The 19,630-nt window shown below is 60.3% G+C and overlaps 1 protein-coding gene across 5 annotated transcripts; it reads left to right on the plus strand.

Annotated features, from left to right (window-relative positions):
* The first annotated feature begins 630 nt into the window (after positions 1 to 630).
* Positions 631 to 18,959, plus strand: STAT3 (signal transducer and activator of transcription 3). 5 transcript variants are annotated; one of them, XM_030022369.2, is made up of 24 exons: positions 631 to 765; positions 8,437 to 8,583; positions 9,195 to 9,339; positions 9,493 to 9,591; positions 10,034 to 10,129; positions 10,214 to 10,295; positions 10,707 to 10,801; positions 11,012 to 11,163; positions 11,608 to 11,766; positions 11,891 to 11,983; positions 12,803 to 12,862; positions 13,157 to 13,186; positions 13,299 to 13,392; positions 13,477 to 13,524; positions 13,790 to 13,873; positions 13,969 to 14,067; positions 14,250 to 14,385; positions 14,609 to 14,661; positions 14,751 to 14,845; positions 15,170 to 15,309; positions 15,711 to 15,923; positions 16,206 to 16,248; positions 16,590 to 16,702; positions 16,789 to 18,959. In XM_030022369.2, exons 2-24 carry the CDS (start codon positions 8,456 to 8,458, stop codon positions 16,842 to 16,844), a joined length of 2,313 nt encoding a protein of 770 aa, XP_029878229.1. In that variant the 5' UTR covers positions 631 to 765; positions 8,437 to 8,455; the 3' UTR covers positions 16,845 to 18,959. The 5 variants fall into 5 exon arrangements, with proteins under 5 accessions (XP_029878229.1, XP_029878230.1, XP_040981241.1 ...); XM_030022366.2 differs by having other exon boundaries at positions 632 to 765; positions 15,711 to 15,926; XM_030022367.2 differs by lacking the exon at positions 631 to 765 and adding an exon at positions 6,645 to 6,945 and having other exon boundaries at positions 15,711 to 15,926.
* The last annotated feature ends 671 nt before the right edge of the window (positions 18,960 to 19,630 follow it).

Genomic DNA, 19,630 nt, shown 5'->3' on the forward strand with positions numbered 1-19,630 from the left:
GCAGGGCCCACGGGCGGTTTTAACGTGGGTATTTCTTCTCACGGAGCGGCGGGGCCGAGCCAGCTGGCCCCGAGGGCAGGAGGCCCGGGCGGGCACAGCCGCCGGGGCGGCGGGAGCCCGGAGGAGCTCCCCGGCCGTTCCCGCGGCTGCGTCCCGGCGAAGCAGCGCAACTAATAAAGTCTCTTTTCTAAACCACCAGCGTGCAGCGTCTTCGTGGCGGCGGCCAGAGCCTCGGGGGGACACCCCCGCCACCCCCGCGGGGAACGGTACGGCATCGCCCCACGCGGGGTCGCTGCCCGGCGCGGAGCATAAGGCCCGCCCGCGGCGGCGCTGCCCCTTTAAGAGGCGGTGGCGGCGGCCGCGGGCCGCGCGCTGACGTCAGGGCGCTGCCCGGAACTCAGCTGGGTTTCCCGTACGGCCGTTCCCGGCAGCGGCCGCCCCCCCCGCCGCGCCGCCCCCTCCCCAGCTCCGCCCAACGGCGGGAGGCGGCGCCGTCCGGGAACAGCCGGCACGGGGCAGCCCCCCCCCCGCCCCGCCGCGAGCCTTGACGAGGCGCGGGGGCGGCCGCGCTGATTGGCCGTCAGGGCCCGTCCCTCGCAGGGGCCGCGGGAGCGCCGCGCCCCTATTGGCCGCGCTCGGCGTGACGCGGAGGGGTGGGGCGGGGCCGGGCGGGCAGCAGGTTTCTCGTCACTCGGGCAGGGTCCGGACGCGATCGTCGCCGGCACCGGGAGCCGCCGCCCCGCCCCGCCCCGCCCGGGACCGCCGGTGAGCGCGGGGAGCGGGTGGGGGGGAACGGGACGGGACTGGACTGTGGGGCCGGGGACCAGGTGCCGGGAGGCTCGGCCAGGGCCGCCGGGTGCCCGGGCCCGCTGCTGCTGAGCCCCGGGGGCAGGCTGGCACCGGGGAACCGGGTGTCAGGGCCCGGGTGCGCAGGCCCGGGGCTGGGTGCCCGCCGGGGCTGGCTGCCAGAGCCCGGGGCGCCGGTATCCGCCCCCCCCCCGCCCCCCCCTCCCCGAGCCGCTTTGGGGCCGGGGCTGCTTACCTCGGTGGGGCTGAGCCGTGGCGGGGGGGGGGGGGGGGGGCACGGCTGCTGCCGCCGCCGCGGTAGCCTCGGCCCACCCCCGCCCGGGGTGGCGGGGGGGCCGCTCCGGCAGCGCCTCCAGCCCGTCGGGTGTCTGCAGGGCCGTCGGGGCGGAGGGCGCAGCCCCCAGCCGCACGCAGCGGGATCTTTCCCGGGAGCCTCCCCCGTCGGCCGGGGCCTGTCCCTGCCCTCGGGGCCGGCGGTTTCACTTTTGTTGGGAGGCGGCAGCTGGTTCCCGCTGCGGCCAGTCCCGGCGGCCGGGCTGGGCCTGGTGCTGCCGTGAGCGGGTGCCCAGCAGCAGGTGAGGGCAGCACCCCGCGCTCTGGGGGTAGTCGTAATTGGGGAGGTACTAATTAACCTAAACCTCTAGTCTTGCAGCAAATGGGATTTTTTTCCTTCCTGCAGTTCCCAGCAGGCGCAGAGCAAGTCCTGGCTGGGCAGGGGCAGCTCCCAGAAGCCGGTGAGGCTCCGAGCTCCCACGGCGCTGGCATCGTCGTGCGCTGCGTGTGGGGTCCCTGCTCCCCAAGCAGCAATGCAGAGCTGGGTCCGCTGGTGAAGCGTGCCTACACCGCGCAAACCCCAACAGAGGGTTCAAAGTCTAAATGGGCTTATCGGAGAGCGAGAAGCGTCTGGACTGGTAGGGCCCGAGGAGCTGCCACCTGGTCTGGTTTTGGTGAGCCCGGATGGTGGGCTCTCACAGGGTCCCTGTGCTTTGAGGGGTTTAACTGTAGGACAGCCCTTGGGCCACAAACTCCAGATTGCCTGAGCAAGGGTTCAGGACAGATGTTGATGCAGCCTGTCCCAGTGGTGAAATGTTCATGCTGATGAAATGACTCGTAACCAAGACTGAAAACCTAACTGAGGGTCCTGCACCTGGGCAGACCAAGGCTTGAAGACCTGATTGACCTCTCTAGTAGAGCTGTGAGCTCAGGGCTGCAGCTTTAGCCACCCCTTGAACAGAACTGCTCAGCAACATCTTGCTTGGGGTCTTCTGCCTGGACCAGGCTTTGGTTCGATAACCATCCTTGCCAGCAGTAGGTGTGAGGCAGAGTGTCTGAGGAGCAGGTGCAGAGCAGAGCTGTCGGGTCGTGCATCTCGGGTGAATATGAGCCGTGTGGCCGAGTCGCCCGAGTGCTCTGCGGGCACTGACAGCTCTGCCCACCACTCCTGCCTGCTGCCGGCCTCCGCGCTGCCTGTCAGCTTCCCACCACTTAGCACAACACTGTCCCAAGGTGTGTGTGACTCCTGTTCCACAGGCTGCCTGTGCACACCCATGTGCGCCTGTTGGAGGGGCACAGCTGGAGGACAGGCAGTGTGGGGGGAGCAGGGGTGGTGTCCCAGGTGGGGAGGGTGGGCTGCCCTGGGCCCGCTCCAGAGAAGGTCCCTTCTGCATCTGCAGGGTACTGTCCCTGCCTGTGTGTGCACCTCAGGGCAGTTGACCCCGTTTCCACCCTGAAAGTGATTGCTGTTGCTGTCACTCCCCAGTGCAGCCTCTTCTGCTGTTTCCTGTGGATCTGTCGGAGCTGCTGGAGTGGTGGTGGCAGAGGACAGGAGGGGTGTGCGGCTGGGCATCCTCTGCCCTGGGGGGGATGGTGACAGCATTACTCGCAGCTTCTGCAGTGAGAGTTATGTGTTGGGATGGACCCTGGAGAGCTGCTGAGCTGCAGTGAGGAACAGCCAGCTGTGGCCTGTGGGTTGATCAGGGAACTCGGTGCTGTGGCTGCGAGGTCTCCCAGAGCCTCCATCTGCCCTGCGCTGTCACCCTCTTCTCCTTTCACAAATCTCTGCATCACTGCTCTGTTTTTCCACCTCCAGGGCTGGCTTTGAAAACACTCCAGAGGAGCGGAGCCAAGTTCTCCTAATAGCCTTTTCAAAACTTGCTCTTGTGTTTGCCTGGAGCAATTAGCTGCTTTGTTGTAGAAGAACAGTTTTTCATCAGCCTGTTGTGTGGAAGCTGGGGCAGTGAGGCACCTGGTGTCAGTGCAGCAGTTTGTTGGAAAGTCGGGGCTCCCATGAAGCATTGTTGATGGCATCTGTCATGAGTCTGTGATGCTCCCACTGGTGATAACTCTGTTAATGTGACCTATGTGGTGCTATCGGTAACTGAGCTTCCTCCTGCTCGCGGCACTGCAGGGGATGAGAAGTGCCACAGTCCTTTCAAGGCCCTCTCTGGTGATTCCCCCCATACGCATTGCCCCAGGGGTCATTGCTGCTTGTTGTGGGGGCACAGGCGAGAGCTGTTCTCAGGCGCATCCCAGAAACGAGAAAGCAGATGGAAGGCAATTGTGGGACTGCTTCCAGGGCAGCAGCCCTGTTTTAAATAAGGCTGTTGGAGTGTGCAGAGCTCTGCCGAGCTGCCAGTGACGCCACACAGCTCGGGCCCAGCTCTCGTGCTCTGTCCTTGCAGGGGAGCTAAAGAAAGATGAACTTTAGCTCTTGAGTTACTTTTAGCAGCTTTGCTCTGAGCTGTGGACAGTGTGTTTACCCCTGGGCTTGCATCATGCCGTTCTTGGCCCTGGCTGCATCGGTTGCTCCCTGGCTCCGTTCCAGAGACGGGAGGAGACGCTAACCGCAGAGACAGGCAAGCCCAGCGGAATCGGAAAGGTTCAACCCTCAGATCTTTAAACCCAGTCAACGGAGGCTTCCCAGTGGTGGGGCTGGCTGGGGAGAGGCTCCTGCGTGGGATTTCAGGGCTGACGAGATCAGAGCTTCCCTGACGCCGGTGACAGTGACAATAAGGAGCGTCACAGGGACCCTTTCCCTCTGGGACAGTCAGTGCTTCAGGCTGCCTGGCTGCCTTCTGTTGATGCTGGAGGAGCTGGAGTTTGGTGCTGCACCAAAGGAGGCAACATCTCCTCTCAGCCCTTTGGGAGGGAGAGGAGGCTTTTGGCTCCTGCTCCCAGCTGGTCCTGTCTTCCCATATCCTTCCCTGAGTTGACGGTGGGACTCAGGCAGTCTCTGTCACGGGGCCCCCTCCCTGGGGCTGCGTGCCCTCCTGTCACCCACTGCAGCGGACCTGTCTCTGTTGGCATGAGCCCGTATTCTAGCAAAGCCCGTCTCGAGGCCGAGAGATCCCTCAAGGTGAGAACTGGGTGCCACGGAGCCTCTGTGGATGGTGAGCAGAGACAGTGTCCTGCCCTGGGCTGGCTGCAGGCACAGCTAGCAGGCAGCGGCCTTCTCTGCAGGCTGCTGCCCCGCTCCCACGCGGGACGAGCCTGCCGTGGTGGTTCTGTACTTGTGCTTGTGGTCTGCAGTGACTTCCTTTGCTTCCTCGGCTGCTCGCCTTGCAAGGAGGTGCCTGTGGTGGGAAGAGGCAGAGCAGCTCATGTTTCGCTGCGTGCTAGTTCTGTTTTTCAGGGATCGGTACGACGGTGTGCGGTGCTGGGGCCCTGGCAGGGCGCCGGCTTCCTGCGGCCGCGGAGCATGCGCTGCAGTGGGGAGGATCTCGTGCTTGAGCGGGAGCCCAGGCTGCCACGGTGGCTCATCCTGCAGCTATTTGTGGCAGTGAGAAGTGGCTGATTCCTGTCCAAATGCCGCTTCTGCGCGGCAGCCTGAGGGCTTTGCTTTTGGCCTTTTGGTGCACTGCAGATTGGGGCTCCAGTACTGCCCTGAAACACCCAGGTTGTGGCTTTCTTGTGGAAGATCCGCTCGGATCAAGGAGGGTCCAGTGAAGTGGCATCTGGTTCAGCTGCTGCAGCCTGATAGGAGAAAGTCTGTCCATGAGCCGTTCCGCACCGGCAGTGCCCGGGAAGCCGGCTCCCGTGCAGTGGCGATGCTGCAGCACTAGTCCTCGGCTCCTGGCTCAGGGCTGGGGACGCTGCTCTGGCAGGAGACAGGCTGGGGCAGTGGCTACCGTTTCCGGACAGGCTGGTGAAGCACCCACCGTGCACGGGGTTGCCGTCGCGGTGGTGCAATAGGAAATGAGGTGGCTGAGCTCACCGGCAGGCAGGGCACTCTGGTGGCTTGTAGGTTTTCAGCTGTTGCCTGGCCCATGTATTTGTTGGGGTTTTCCCCCCCAGAAGCAGCACTGTATGGTTCACACTGTAATAATAGCCTCCGGTACCAAGTTAAAAGGGCTGTGAACACACCACAGCTGCCTGCGTGGAGGGAGCACTCCACATGCTGCTGCAGCCAAACAGCCAGCAAACAGCTGAATTCTCTGCAGAATGGGGGCTTTGATGTGATGCCCAGTACGCAGCCATGAACTGCAGCTAATGGCCCAGCCTTTCTTGGTCTGCAGTTGCAGAAAACAAAAGTTCTGGGGCTGCAAAGGCCCTGTCACGTCAAGGCAAGTCTTTCTCTGAGGCTGAAGGAGTGTCTGTTGTTTACAGGTTCCTGCATGGGCTGGGGTCTCTCTCCTCCTCCCTTTCACTTATAGCTCCATTGAAAACAGGCTTGGTTCACATGGCCTTCACTGAGGGTTGTGCCAGAGGGTTGTTGTTCAAGGTTAATGTCCTGTGGATGTTGCTCCTGTCTTTGGGCCTGTTTGATGCTGTAAAGTTCTAAAAACCTCTTTAACTCCATGTCAGGTGCCAGTGTCTGTCTTCTCCCTGTGTCTCAGTCCACAACAGGATGTTCCCCTTTTCTCTCCTTTTCAAAAAGTATCCAGAAAAATGGAGAAAGTGTCACGTGCAGCAAAGATCAGAAGAGCACGACATACAGTGATGTTGAAAGTGTCAGGTGACAGTGATCTGATATGTGGGCCCATTTTGGAGAAGCTGCTAGTGAAACCCAGCTCTCTATGCTGTGCAGCCCCTCGTGGTCAAGCGGGGCCTCGGGGCATGGGAGCTGTGGGTGAGCAGCTGCAGGTGGTGGCAGGGTGCCCATGGTCATCTCTTGTGCTGCTGGAAATCTGCACAAGCACCCAGCTCTGTGCTCCAGGCAAGCTTCAAAACTCCTGCCTGATGCTACTGTGTGTCCAGGGAAGCCTTACTTGCCATTAAGGCTTCGTAAATGTCTGTCCTGCCTAATAAAAGCCTGCTTGGCTCCTAGGTGGAACAGCTGCTCTCGCTTGTGTCTTCACCTGCTTCCAGCCCATCCTGGGGCCTAGGGCAGAGCAGCCTGGTTTGCTGGAGGGGAATAAATCCCATCTTGAGGGGTGGCGTGGCCATCCTCCCATCTGCCTCCTCTTCACTCTGCTTGTTGGGCGCTGCTCTGTGCCTCCCGGCACCCCTCCTGCTGCTGGCCTATTCCCAGACCTTCACACCTCCTGGGGCATTTGCTGTGATTTCCTTCGCGCTGGTTCCTCCGGGCTGCCCCACCGTGATGGTTTGCTCCCGCAGAAGCTGCAGTGGGCTCCTGTGCCCATGGTGCCGCGGGATGGAGTGTGGTGCCCTGACCCACGCTGAGCCCAGGGCCAGCCTGGGACTCATGGCTGGTGCTGGGCCCCATTGCCTGCGCTCTGCTCCTGCAGGACCAGCTGGGCCACCAGCCTGGCTGCTGGTCGCTGGCTGCCCAGCCGTCCCCAAACCCCAGCTGGCGCGTCACTTGCTGCAGTGACCTTTGGGAAGAGCAAACAGCTCTCTGCAGGGAAGTGACTTTGTGCTGGTGTAGAGCAAAGCTCTGTGCCTTTGCTCCCTGAGCACAGCTTGCGGTCCCCTCGTTAGCATTAGTTTGATTTCCATCGATACACAAGTCGCTAACTCGAAAATTGCTCCTTCCTTGTTTCTATTGTTTCCTGGCAGTCTCCGCCTTCTGCACTTACTGTAAGCTCTGCAGCTCCTTCCCTGCCTCCCGGAGCAGAGGCAGGCATGCGCACCTCTGGCCGGAGGGCGCCTGGAAGACATTGGCACCAGATTAAAGCCTTGTACCTGTTGCTAGTGACCTACATGCCCAAGACCCCTCTTTTCCCCTGTGGCAAGAAGGTAGGAAAGCTTTGGGAAATGGTGCGTCTCTCTAGGAGAAAGCTTTGCCGAAGGCAGGCACTTGGGAAGTGTGCTCTCGTGTGGGGAAACTCGGTGCTTGCCAGGCTGAAGCAGGACAGATGGAAGCTCAACTCCTGAAGCCAAGCCCAAAGCTGTGTTCCCTGTGCTCGGGGAGCTTCTGTGCAGCTCAGCACAAGTCTGAGGGGTTTGATGGTGTTCGGAGCTGCCTATGACATAACTTTTAACCTCGCTCTGACCCTGTGGTGTGAGGAGCGCTGAGAAGTGAGGCTTCGTACCTGACTGGGTTTGTAAGAGCGACTGCATCTGGCCTGACCTGCTTGGGGCTGCACCCAGCCCTGCGGGCTTATGCCTCCCCGAGACCTCGGGGTTTGTGGGCTGCGAGATCCTCCGCAGGGGTGGGAGAGGATGAGGCTCAGCTCAGCAGCCAGGGCCTGCCTGCTCTGCTCCTGAAATCTGGTGCAAATGGCCACTGGTTGCCAGTGCCAGCATGAGCTCTGCTGTTCTGAGCTCAGATGTTTCAGATTAATTTCATGACATGTGGTAAAAAAAGAATGAGTCAGAATCTGGGCTTTATTCAGCTTTGCAGCTGGGGCAGCTGGAGTGAAACCTTTCTGCCACCGCTCTTCTTGGGAAGCTCGGCTGGGCTGGGGCTGAAGCCGCCTTCCACACTTGCCTTTGGCTGGATTTCGAGTTGAGCTCTCGGGATGAAGTGGTGCTGCTGGGCCCTCACTTTTTGGTGCTCTGGCTGCTTTGCTGCTCACGCTGCAGGCAGGCGAGGCTGCGTGGCCGTGTCCTGCGCCGTCGGGGGCTCCGGGGCCGAGTGCTGCGGCACGGATGTCGGCGGGTGTGAAGAGGGCTTTTCCCCTCGCAGCCAGGCTGGTTCCTTCCCCAACCTCCCCGAGGCATGCGTGCCAGTATTCCCACACTAAGGATGCATTTTCAGTCTGCAGTTCCGCCTTCTCTTGACCCAGGCCCGCCCACGGGTGACGGCAGAGGTGCCTGCCCTGCCAGCTGGAGCTGGCAGCCACTCTTGCCTTGCCGGAGCCCAGCCTGGAAGCACAAACTGGTGCTGGTCCCACGGCTCCTTGAACTGGTCCTGTGGCTACTGGCTCGGGGTGGATTTTGGTGAAGAGGAACCAGCTCCTGGACGTGTGATCAGCTCCTCAGGGACACCGGGCCTGGGCTCATCCCTCGGGGTGCGTTGGAGCTCTGCAGTGTCGTGGGCCCAGAGCTGTGCGCACAGCAGCTGCCCTTGGAGGGATGGGCGCTGCCTGGCCCTTGCCAGCGCCAGCCCTCTCGGAGCTGTGTGCCGCGGGCTCGCCGTGCCCCGACTGTCTCTGGTTCTTGCCCCATCAGCCCTCCCCAAAGGGGAGCAGCGGTTGTGGCTGGGTCCTGCCGAATGGCTGGCAGGAGGGAGTCTGGAGAGTCCTGGGTGCCAGCTCTGAGCAGCATGTGTGCCCATCCCACCAGGTCTCCGGAGCTGGCCAGGATGGCCCAGTGGAACCAGCTGCAGCAGCTCGACACGCGATACCTGGAGCAGCTCCACCAGCTCTACAGCGACAGCTTTCCCATGGAGCTCCGGCAGTTTCTGGCCCCATGGATTGAGAGCCAGGACTGGTAAGGCCTTGCGAAATGCCGGCGTAGGGACTTTGCTCTGGACACCTGCTCTGGGGAGGCAGCAGGTCTGGAGGAGCTCTGCCACTTTCCCTGGGCTCTTGACGTGGCAGGGCTGGTCTTCCTCCCTGAGGCTTCTGTGGCGGGAAGGGGAGTGGGACTCTGTGTGCATAGTGCCAGACCCCGGACCAGGAGAAGGGAGAGCTCCAAAGCGGAGGTGTCCCCGTCCAGGGCTGACTTACATTGACCTCTGTTGTAAGCGAGGTTGACACAGAGCACTGATTCCTGGATCCCATCCAGAGAGCACATGGGACTGGTGAGGTGCTTGCATGCACTGTCTGCCTGGCTTAAGGCCAGACTTTAAGCCCGAGTCCAAAACCTCTCTGTCGCGCTGCCCTTGCGGGTGCAGTCCAAGGGCTTGGTTTATTGGCGTGAAGCAAGTCAGGCCTGCTCTGGCCCTTGCTCTGGTGCAGGTTAGGAAGATGGCTGGGGTGTTAAATTGCGTGGGGGACGGTGGGCGTGAGCAGACCTGCCCTGCCTGCAGCGCTGGCTGCAGCGCTGCCTTGCCCCTTCCCCTGCGCCGGGCACCCAGGACTCTGCCCTCCCTCGTGCAGGGCGTACGCCGCCAGCAAGGAGTCGCACGCCACGCTGGTGTTCCACAACCTGCTGGGGGAGATCGACCAGCAGTACAGCCGCTTCCTGCAGGAGTCCAACGTCTTGTACCAGCACAACCTGCGGCGCATCAAGCAGTTCCTGCAGGTGAGACGGGAAGTGCTGGTTTGGCATGGGGAGGCATGGGGGGAGCCTGTGGAAGTCCAGCGGCTTCCTCAGCACAGCTCACGACCCACAGCCCTAAAGGATGCTGGGAGTTACATTGTGCCTGCTAAACTTGGGGATTTGAACCTTTTACAGAGCAGATACTTGGAGAAGCCGATGGAAATAGCCCGTATCGTGGCTCGCTGCCTGTGGGAAGAGTCCCGGCTCCTCCAGACCGCTGCCACCGCAGCCCAGGTCAGTGGCTTGTCCCACCGCCCACCCAGCAGCGCTGTGCAGGTGCTCAATGCTGTAGGGAAGCCGCAGTCCGAAGCTCCCCACTTGCTTCCTTCAATAATGATAGCTGCTTTGTGCTGAGGGATGGTCCAGCTGCGGTGGCTGATAACTTCTGCTCTCTGGGCAGCAGCTGCTTCCACCAGGATGCAGCCTGGGTGCTCTCTGTCTGGGGTGGCTGTTAGCTTTGTGCATCCATCTCTCCTCTTGCCCCTTGCTTGGGGTGCGCCCTGCACCGTGCACCTTGCTGTGCAGCCCTGGAGCTAACGCTGCAAGCGAGCAGCCAGCTGCACTGGGTTTTGTTAGTGAGGGTGTGAAGACCCTTCCTGCAAAACCTCCTCAGGCAGGGAGGGGAGTGTCCCTGGGTCATGGCCCTGTTCTAATGCCCTCCTTGTCCCCTCTGCAGCAAGGGGGACAGGCAACACATCCGACAGCAGCTGTAGTGACGGAAAAGCAGCAGATGCTGGAGCAGCATCTGCAGGATGTGAGGAAGAGGGTGCAGGTATGAGTGCTGCCTAGGCACCTTCTCCTTTACCCACTGGGGTGATTTAGTGCTTTGAATAAATCCACATCTCTTGCCTTGCAGGATCTGGAGCAGAAGATGAAAGTGGTGGAGAATCTCCAGGATGACTTTGATTTTAACTACAAGACTTTGAAAAGCCAAGGAGGTAATGGAAGCTCATTAGCATCTGGCAAACCAAAGTGTGTTCCTGCTAGGAAACTTACTGGAGGGCACGTTCCAGTCTTCCTGGTGCCTCCTCTCCAAGCAAGAAGGGTGGCTTAGGCTCAGGACATTTGCATGGCAATTGGAGAAACCTTGCCTTCTGACACTGCCTCCAGGGAAGTTGAACCAGAGCTCTGCCTGTGAGCAGAGAAATGGTGTGTGAGGGTGATAGCGCTGCTGTGCCTGCAGGAAAGCCAGCAAGGTGCTTAGAGGCTATGTGAGATCGCTGCTTAACTATTTAAAGTTTTTCTAGGGTGCCTGCTCCTTTGCGGTGGAAGTCTGTTGTTTGTGTGATGCTTGGGAGGGTAGGAGGAGTCCATGTGCATGGCTGAAGCTTTCTCACCTCTTTGCACAGACATGCAGGACCTGAATGGAAACAATCAGTCGGTGACCCGGCAGAAAATGCAGCAGCTGGAACAGATGCTCACGGCGCTGGACCAAATGCGAAGGGTATGTCGTGCAGCTGGCCCTCCAGATCCCCCTGGGGTGCAGCGGTGCCCTTTTTTCTGGGGTATGTGTTTGGTGTTCCTGCATGGCCAGAACTGAGAGCAGTGCTGGAAACGCAGCCCTGGGCGACTTCTTTCTTGTCTGTGAATGTAAAACTTGCAGATCTCGGAGGGAGTCAGAGGGTGTTGAAGGTTCTGCTTTCTTTTTTGACAGGGTATTGTGAGTGAGCTGGCTGGACTGTTGTCAGCTATGGAGTATGTGCAGAAGATGCTGGCAGATGAGGAATTGGCAGACTGGAAGAGACGGCAGCAGATTGCCTGTATTGGTGGCCCACCAAATATCTGCTTAGACCGGCTCGAGAACTGGTAGGAGCTGGCTGGGGGTTGGATCAGTCACCAGAGAGGTGGCATTCAAACACCTGTAGTGGAAGTGAGCTCTTTGCCTCTGGAAACATCTTTGCAAAATGGCTTCTGATGCCTGCAAGCATAAATGTAATCTGCTAGTCAGGCTGATCCTTCATAGTGGGCACTAGTGCTGGAATGGTTAGCCCCAGGCCTGTGGGATTTTGAGGCTGCTGTGAGAAGTTCCTGTTGTGTCTCTGCACAACTTGGGTGCGTGTAGGTTTCTTTTGTAATGCATGGCCTAGAAAAATGTGCTGGGCCGGGAGCCATAGGCATGTTCTGTTCTCTGCTGGTTTGGTACAGAGAACATCCTCTCTTGCCCAAGCAAGACAAGAGGAGGGCTCTGTGGGCTGGGACCATGCAGGGCTCGGCAGCCAGAGCTAACACTGGTTCTTCCTGCTCCCCTAGGATAACCTCTCTTGCTGAATCACAGCTACAGACACGGCAGCAGATCAAGAAGTTGGAAGAACTGCAGCAGAAAGTGTCCTACAAGGGTGACCCAATTGTCCAACACCGGCCCATGCTGGAGGAGCGGATTGTGGAGCTGTTCAGGAACCTGATGAAAAGGTGCCAAGGGCTGGGATGGAGCTATGGACAGTCCCCTGGTCACAGGCAGTGGGTGGAGGGGTGGGCAGTGAGCATGCTGGGCCAAGCTGAGGTTTAACTGTGGTTCTTGTGCCTTTCCCTGCAGTGCTTTCGTTGTGGAGAGGCAGCCCTGCATGCCCATGCATCCCGACCGGCCCCTGGTCATCAAAACTGGCGTGCAGTTCACCACCAAAGTTAGGTGGGTCACTGGCCCTTGCGATCCTGCTGCGCTACGGGCAGGGGAAATGAGCCATGTGGGGGGAAGCAAAGCAGGATCTCTCTCTGAAGGAGATGCGGGTGCAGATCCAGCCTCCAGCTTGCCTGGGGAGTGCTGGTGCTGGGAGGGAATGAATCGCAGCAGGCTGGCCCTGCTGGAGTGCCGCCTGTGTGACTCAGTGCAGGGATGGCGGCTGCTGGCTGGGGCTCTGCTGCGTTCCTGGAGGCAGCCGGAGTTCTGGTAAATCCCGCTGCAGGGGTGGGGAGCAGGAAGAGTCAACGCATCTCTGGCCAGCTGCCTCTCAGCTGGCCTGTGTTCCCTGCCAGCCTCCACAGAGAGCAGCTGCTCCAACACCAAGCTCTACCTGGAACTTCTTCAGCATCTCCCAGCTGTGCCCCTGTTGCCCCCTTGGGATGTGGCAGCATCTTGCCACAGAGCAGTGTGGCGGGTGTTTGTTCAGAGCAGATGTCTGCCTGGTGCGGGCAGTCAGCAGCCAAACCGAGCCCTTCTCAGGGTGCTCAGGGGAGCATGGGCACCTCCCCAGTTCTGGGGACAGGTGTCGGGGCTGACGTGTCACAGGTCTGCGTGCAGACGGGCTCAGGGATGCTGGAGGAGCTGGGTAATACCGCATCTCTGTGAATTTTGTGGTGTGAACTGCGGTGCTGCTTGCTGGGGGGATGCACACAGCACTGCTGTCCATCCAGCTGTTCTGCAGTCTGTGCCAGATGCTGTGTTGAATTGGAGTTGCTCGCCCGCGCAGGATGTTCACGCTCACACTCTGTGTCTGCTAACTCTTTGCAGGTTGTTGGTCAAGTTTCCAGAGCTGAACTATCAGCTGAAAATTAAAGTCTGCATTGACAAGTGAGTCCCGTGCTCTGATCCTGGCGGTGTTGAGTGGGGTTACTGGAGTGGGACTTGTTTCCTGCTGCCATTGGGTCAGGCTCCATCCCTGCAGCGAGGGACAGCATGACCCCCGGTAGAAGGGGAGGGTGCAGGGTGGCACTGGGTCCCAAGGGTTTGTTCCCATGTGGGGGGACAGCCTTTTGGGGCTTGTGGGACTCGATGTTGTGGTGTAGCCAGCCTCACACACCAGCTGGTCTACATCAGGGTGGGAAGGCCATGGCCATGACCAGGTGTGTCTCTCCCCTTTCCTAGGGACTCCGGGGATGTTGCAGCACTTCGGGGGTAAGTGCAATGTCTTTTCTTTTCTTGCTTCTGTTTTTAATCCTGGCAAATGTCTGCTGCACGTTCGCTCTGAGAGGCCCTGTCAGCCACGCTCTGTCTTTCCTCTTTCAAGGTCCCGGAAGTTTAACATCCTGGGGACAAACACCAAGGTCATGAACATGGAGGAGTCAAACAATGGTAGCCTCTCAGCAGAGTTCAAGCACCTGGTAGGTACCACGAGCTTTCAGGCTGCTCCTGTTAAGGCCGTGTGCCGTCACGGTGTTGCTTCAGCCTGTTCCTTCTCTCTACAGACCCTGCGGGAGCAACGGTGCGGTAATGGAGGCAGAGCCAACTGCGATGTAAGTGCTGGGGGAGCCCTGGGTAGGAGAGCCCTTTGCCAGCAGCTCTGCTCCCTGTCTCGCTCCCTGTCTCGCAGCTGAGCCATGAGGGGAAGCAGGAGCCCTGCCCTGAGAGGGAGTGTCCACAGGCACCCTCTGGTGTGTTGGCAGCTGCCAGACCAGCCCTCTTCACCCAGACCTAAGCAGCAGCGTTGGGCCTGATGGCCGTGTGTCAGGCTGAGGGCAGGTGTCTCCTGCATGCTCATTGTGTCCTCTTCCATCTTAGGCCTCGTTGATAGTCACTGAGGAGTTGCACCTCATCACCTTCGAGACAGAGGTGTATCACCAGGGGTTGAAGATCGACCTGGAGGTGAGCTGTGGGTTACTGCCTGTCACTGCCATGGGCCTGGGTGCAGGGGAGCCCTGGGAGATGTCCCAGCCCATGGTCACATCCTGTCTTTGCAGACCCACTCACTGCCTGTGGTGGTCATCTCCAACATCTGCCAGATGCCCAATGCCTGGGCATCCATCCTGTGGTACAACATGCTGACTAACAACCCCAAGGTAGGGCCCGGCGCTGTGGGGGCAGCTGGCAGAGCAGCAGCGCAGGCTTTGGGATCAGAGTGTCCCAGCAGGCAGGCTGCAGGCAGGGAGAGTGAAGCTGTGGCCTGGGAGCAGGGCTGGGGCAGGACCTGGCCCTGCTTCTGTCCCGTGTCGTGCTCAGGGCTCTGTTTTCCCTCATGCAGAACGTGAACTTCTTCACCAAGCCTCCCATTGGGACCTGGGACCAGGTGGCAGAGGTGCTGAGCTGGCAGTTCTCCTCCACCACAAAGCGCGGCCTCAGCATCGAGCAGCTGACAACGCTGGCAGAAAAACTTCTAGGTAACCTGCTGCGGGTGTCCTGCCCACCCCTGCTGTCCCTCAGGGTGGCTCCCCATCTGTAAATGCAATACAGGAGCAAGATCGTGTTGTTTGGGAGAGGAACTATAATCTTCAGTTGCTTGGTTTTCTCCCAAACAACACAAACCTCGGGTTGCTCCCTGGAAGTGTGGTGTCTTTGGAAGAACAGCTCTATCTAAATGTTGATGCTCCTGTTCTCTGCCAGGGCCAGGTGTGAATTACTCTGGCTGTCAGATCACCTGGGCCAAGTTCTGCAAGGTATAACTTGCTCTCTTCCCCTCAGCACCTTCCCTTGGCTGTTCCCTTCCTCCAAGCCATGCTCACGGCCTCTCTGCCCTCTTCCTCAGGAGAACATGGCTGGCAAAGGCTTTTCTTTCTGGGTCTGGCTGGACAACATCATTGACTTGGTGAAAAAGTACATCCTGGCGCTGTGGAATGAAGGGTGAGCCTCGGCCAGTGTCGGTCCGGAGACCCTTGGTTGGGCTGGGGCTTGGGATGGGTCCCATGAGTCCTGTCCTGATGGAGCGGGGTGCCTCGTCCAGGTGCAGGTGGGGTCTCCTGGGATGCTTTTTCTGTCCATGCCCTGTTGGCTGGTTCACGGTGAAAACCCACCTGGGAGTCCTTAAAATGTCGGTGGCTCTGCTGGTTGCCAGCCCAAGTCCTGCTGCTGCTTGATGCTGTGCAGAGAGCTGGCAGGGTTGACGTCCTGGAATAGCTGCCCCGGTATCCTGACCCACCCTTGCTCTCCTCGCCTTCTGCTGCCCAGGTACATCATGGGGTTCATCAGCAAGGAGCGGGAGCGAGCCATCCTGAGCACCAAGCCTCCGGGAACCTTCCTGCTGCGGTTCAGCGAGAGCAGCAAGGAAGGTGGCATCACCTTCACGTGGGTGGAGAAGGACATCAGCGGTATGTTGCTCTTCCCCTTGCTGCCCTGGGTGCGGTGCCTTTCTCAGCCAGTGTTCCTGGCTCAGAAGGGGGCTTGGAATGCCCTGATAAGACACTTGTTATTTGTCCTTGTCCTGACAAGAACTCTCCCTAGGTTAACTCTTTGAGCCTGGGTGCCATTTGCTGGTCTCTGCCTCCTGAGTGTCCCTGCCTATGTGCCGCCCATGTGGCGCAGTTTTCTGTGGCCCTGAAACCACCTGGCAGGTCCCCGTCCTGTCCCGTGGTCTGCTGGGTGCCTCGTGAGGCTGAGCACAGCCCCAGGCTGACCTTGTCCCTGCTGCTCCTGGGGTGTTTTAGGAGGGCCCTGTCTTTGCCCGAGGAACGTGGGTGTCTTGCCCTGTGTCAAAAGTCTCCTTGTACAGGGAAGACCCAGATCCAGTCTGTGGAGCCTTACACGAAGCAGCAGCTGAACAACATGTCATTTGCGGAGATCATCATGGGCTACAAAATCATGGATGCCACCAACATCCTGGTGTCCCCCCTGGTGTACCTGTACCCAGACATCCCCAAGGAGGAGGCGTTTGGGAAGTACTGCCGCTCTGAGAGCCAGGAGCACTCTGAAGCTACTGACTCAGGTAGTTGTTGACTTTCTGCGCTCCAGCACGGCTCCCGTGTTGTGAGAAGGCTCCAGGGACAGCACTGGTGGAAGAGCTGTCACCAGCCAGGATCCTGTGCTGGTCCCTGGAGGGCATAGCCACATCAGGGGACTAGCAGTGGAGTCCCCATGGGGTGTGGGCGGCGAGGGCTGTGCTGGGGCTGGGAGGGTGGGCTCTGTCTGCAGGTCTGTGCTCTGGAGGGGGAGGAGAGCAGGATTCCTCCTCTGGCGGCTGGTGACAAGGCTGCTCACTCCTCTGCAGGTGCTGCTCCGTATCTGAAGACCAAGTTCATCTGTGTCACTCCGTGAGTGTTCCTGGGGGGTGTCTCTGAGTGCTGAGGTGGCATTTGTGTGCTCAGCCTTGCTTGAGGGGGGTTTCCTTCCCACCGCTGCCTGGACTCTGCCTGGGTACCATGAGGCTCCCAGCCTGGGCAGGGGGAGACCACGGGGGCTGAGCCAGGCTCCGGCTCGCTGCCCTAACCGCAGGCTGCTTCTTCCCCTCCTGGGGCCCCTTTCCTCTGGAGAGCTCTTGAGACTGGCTGTGCCGTGCCCTGGGGCCTGTCGGGGGGAGAGGGGGTATCGGAGAGCTCTGGCCAGGCACTGACTCCGGAGGTTTCTGGTTTTTTTCCCTTCCTCCCTCGGACAGCACCTCCTTCAGCAACAGCATCGACCTGCCCATGTCCCCGCGCACCCTGGACTCGCTCATGCAGTTTGGCAACAGCAGCGAGGGAGCAGAGGCTAATGCAGGAGGGCAGTTTGGTGAGTCTGGCGGGTCGTGGCACCCGAAGGGGTCCTGGCTGTAGCCACGCACGGGCCCTGTAACCTCCGGCTGTGTCTCCCCGCAGAGTCGCTGACCTTCGACATGGAGCTGACCCCGGAGTGTGCTTCTTCACCAATGTGAGGTGCTCCGCCGGCACTCGCAGGGGCCCTCCCAGGACTCGGGCTTACCGCCTCCAAAGAGCTCCCCTGGTCTCGCCCTGCTCGGTCATGGTTGCTCTGGGCCTTTCCTCGGGAGGAGCTGGGGGCTGGGGTCCTTGCCACTGATTCCTTGTTTGACCCAGATGAACACCCCCCCTCTCCGGGGTGGTGCCGTTCGTCTCTTTGGGGGGAGGGGGGGATGAACCTTTTTCTATTTCCTTCCATAACAGTTTTTTATTATTGTTTCGCTCATTCAAGTGCCTATTAGCCTCCAATCGCAGCCTCAGTTTTTACAAATGCTTCTGCAGCCCCAGTTGTGCTGCCTGCTGTTGAAAGCTGCTTTCCTGATTGCCAGAGTCTAAAAGCCCGTGAAGATCCTATAAGCCCTGGATTTTGCCTCCAGGCGCCTGAGAGGGGATCGGCCGTTCCTGGCCTCTGCACGGGTTACCTGATGCGCCGTGCAACAGGGGTCTGCCCTGCTGCTGCCCCAGCAGCCCTCCCAGAGCTCGCAGAGTGCAGAGGGATCCCTTCTCTGCACCTTTGGCCCTGCTTTTGGCCAGGAGGACCAGCACATGGCTCAGAGTTGCAAGGTAGATGGGCCCCGGCGCTCCTGCCCTGTGAGGGTGATGGTTCGGCTGGGCTCAGCCTGGGCTTTGCTGGGAGCAGGGAGTTCAGTGGCTGCCTGTGCTTGCCACCAACTTCCTGCTGTGGGCACAGAGATCCAGCTGACTCCAGCAGCCCCAGGGCTCCTGCTGGGACAACTGGTTTCCCTGCAGTGCAAAGGCTGCCCTGGGGCAGGGCAGTGATGCGTCCCGACGGCAGTGCATGCTCGTAAGCATGCAGCATTTGCATCTTGGGTCTGTTTCGGGACCTGGGTATAACCACAGAGGCTGCCCTGACCGTGGCTTGCCCTGTGGCCATGCTAGTGACAGGAGCACGGCTGTGCCTCCCTCGCTGTGCAGAATTAGACCCGTTGGACCCAGGGGGGAGGGTGGGAGACTGTTGGATCCAACGTGGCCTGCAGTGGATGGCCCGGCCTGGCCCTTTTCCCTCTGGTATGGCTTGTGACGTCCCAGGCAGTGGGTTTGCAGCTTCCTGGGGGCTTTGCGTGGCATTTTTGTTAGAGGTTGGCTGTCGCTGTTAAGGTAGGAGGTGGCAAGAGTTGAAGGGAGCAGGATGTATGTAGGAGGAGGAATCTGCTGTTGGCCAGTGCTTGACGGAGATGTGGGTGTTGCAGAGGGCAGGTTTCCTTGCCCGGGAGGTCGAGGAAAGGTGGGAGTTGTGCTGGCCGATGGCTTATTTACCAAAACGGGAGGAGCCCTCCTGCCCTTTCTGTGCGGTGGGCACGCAGGCACCAATGAGCAAGGAAGGGGCGGGAGAGGCACCGGGAATGCTGCCTGCACTCCCTGCCCTCAGCATCTGGAAGCCCGTGGTGTTCGTGGGGCTGCGGCTGCCCGTGGCGGGTGGCACCAAGGGGGTTGTGTGCTGTGCTCAGCCGGGCCTGGTGGTTCGCGGCAGGGCTGTGGGAGCTGTCGGCACGGAGGCTGTGGGTAACATCAGCAGAGAAATGTCTGAGTGGGCACCAGCCCTGGGCTTTACAGGTCTCTGATTTGTCTTGATTTGGCCCTGGGTGGAGAGAAACTCTCAATCGTCTGTACCAGTGACGCTGCTGTGGTGCAGGGTGGACCCATCACGTGGCTCTGGCTTTTCTGCCCAGTAAAGACTCTGGGATGTCCCCGCAGCCCTCTAGCTGTGGGCTGCGCTGTCAGCTGTGGGCAGAGAGCCAGAGGGCAGGGCAGGGGGGTAGGATCCCCAGGGGAAGGGAGAGGGCTGTGGGGTTCGGGCCAGCCCCTTTAGCTGTGTGTGGGCAGGAGAGGGTGTCTGTGGCTCGCCCTGGGGACGGGAATGCCCTTTGAAGTTGGGAGGTGCTCAGAGGGGACGAGGGCCATTTGCCCCAGTGCTCCCGTGCAGTTGCCTCCAGCTGCAGTCACTGTAGACCTGGGCAGCGTTCAATACTGTAAAAAATTTTATTTTTTTGTATATTTTATTGCTGTATCTACAGGCTTTAACTTTCTCCAAAATAAAGGCTCTGAAGCGACATGCTCTCGGCGTGTGAGTTCAGCTGTCTGTGTGCGGCGCCTGCCTTACCCCACTCCGGGAACTGGGGCCTCTGTCAGCGAAACGCCGGCCCTGACGCCAGAGCTGCGGTTTGCTCGGCGCAAACCAGCCCCCCCCACCCCGCGCAGCGCTGCCTGCACCTGACCTGCGCCGCTGCCCGGCACGCGTGGGCAGGCTGCTTTCGGGCCGCCTGCCTTATCGGAGCACGGCAGGGCACTTCCCTGGGGGAGCAGGGGGATGGCGGGGGGTGTATCGCCATGCCGCAGCACGGGGCTGGCTTTTCTGTCTGCCCCCGGAGCAGCGCCTGGGTCTCCTCCGCTTGCGTAAAGGAAACTCCGATGCCAGCGTGGGAGGACATGGCTGCGCCGGGGCCCTGCTCGGGCTGCCGCCTGCTCAGTGGCATCTGGGGCTGCACTGGGACCCCTGTGCCGTTTCCCCCCATGGGTGCTTCTGCCTCGGGGGGGGGGGTCAGTGGGCTCTGGGTGGAGGTGACTTTCTCCACCGCCCCTCTCCTTGGGGCTGCGTCCCTGGGCTGGGTGAGGGGGTGGCTGCTTGGGGGCCCTGCGGGGACCTGGCCACAGGCCCAGGGCTGCAGCGTGGGCTTGCCCTGCCCTCTCGGGGTGCCCCCAGAGTCGCCCCTCGCTATTGCCC

The sequence above is a fragment of the Aquila chrysaetos genome, chromosome 8, assembly GCF_900496995.4.
Source record: "Aquila chrysaetos chrysaetos chromosome 8, bAquChr1.4, whole genome shotgun sequence".
Classification (NCBI taxonomy): domain Eukaryota; kingdom Metazoa; phylum Chordata; class Aves; order Accipitriformes; family Accipitridae; genus Aquila; species Aquila chrysaetos.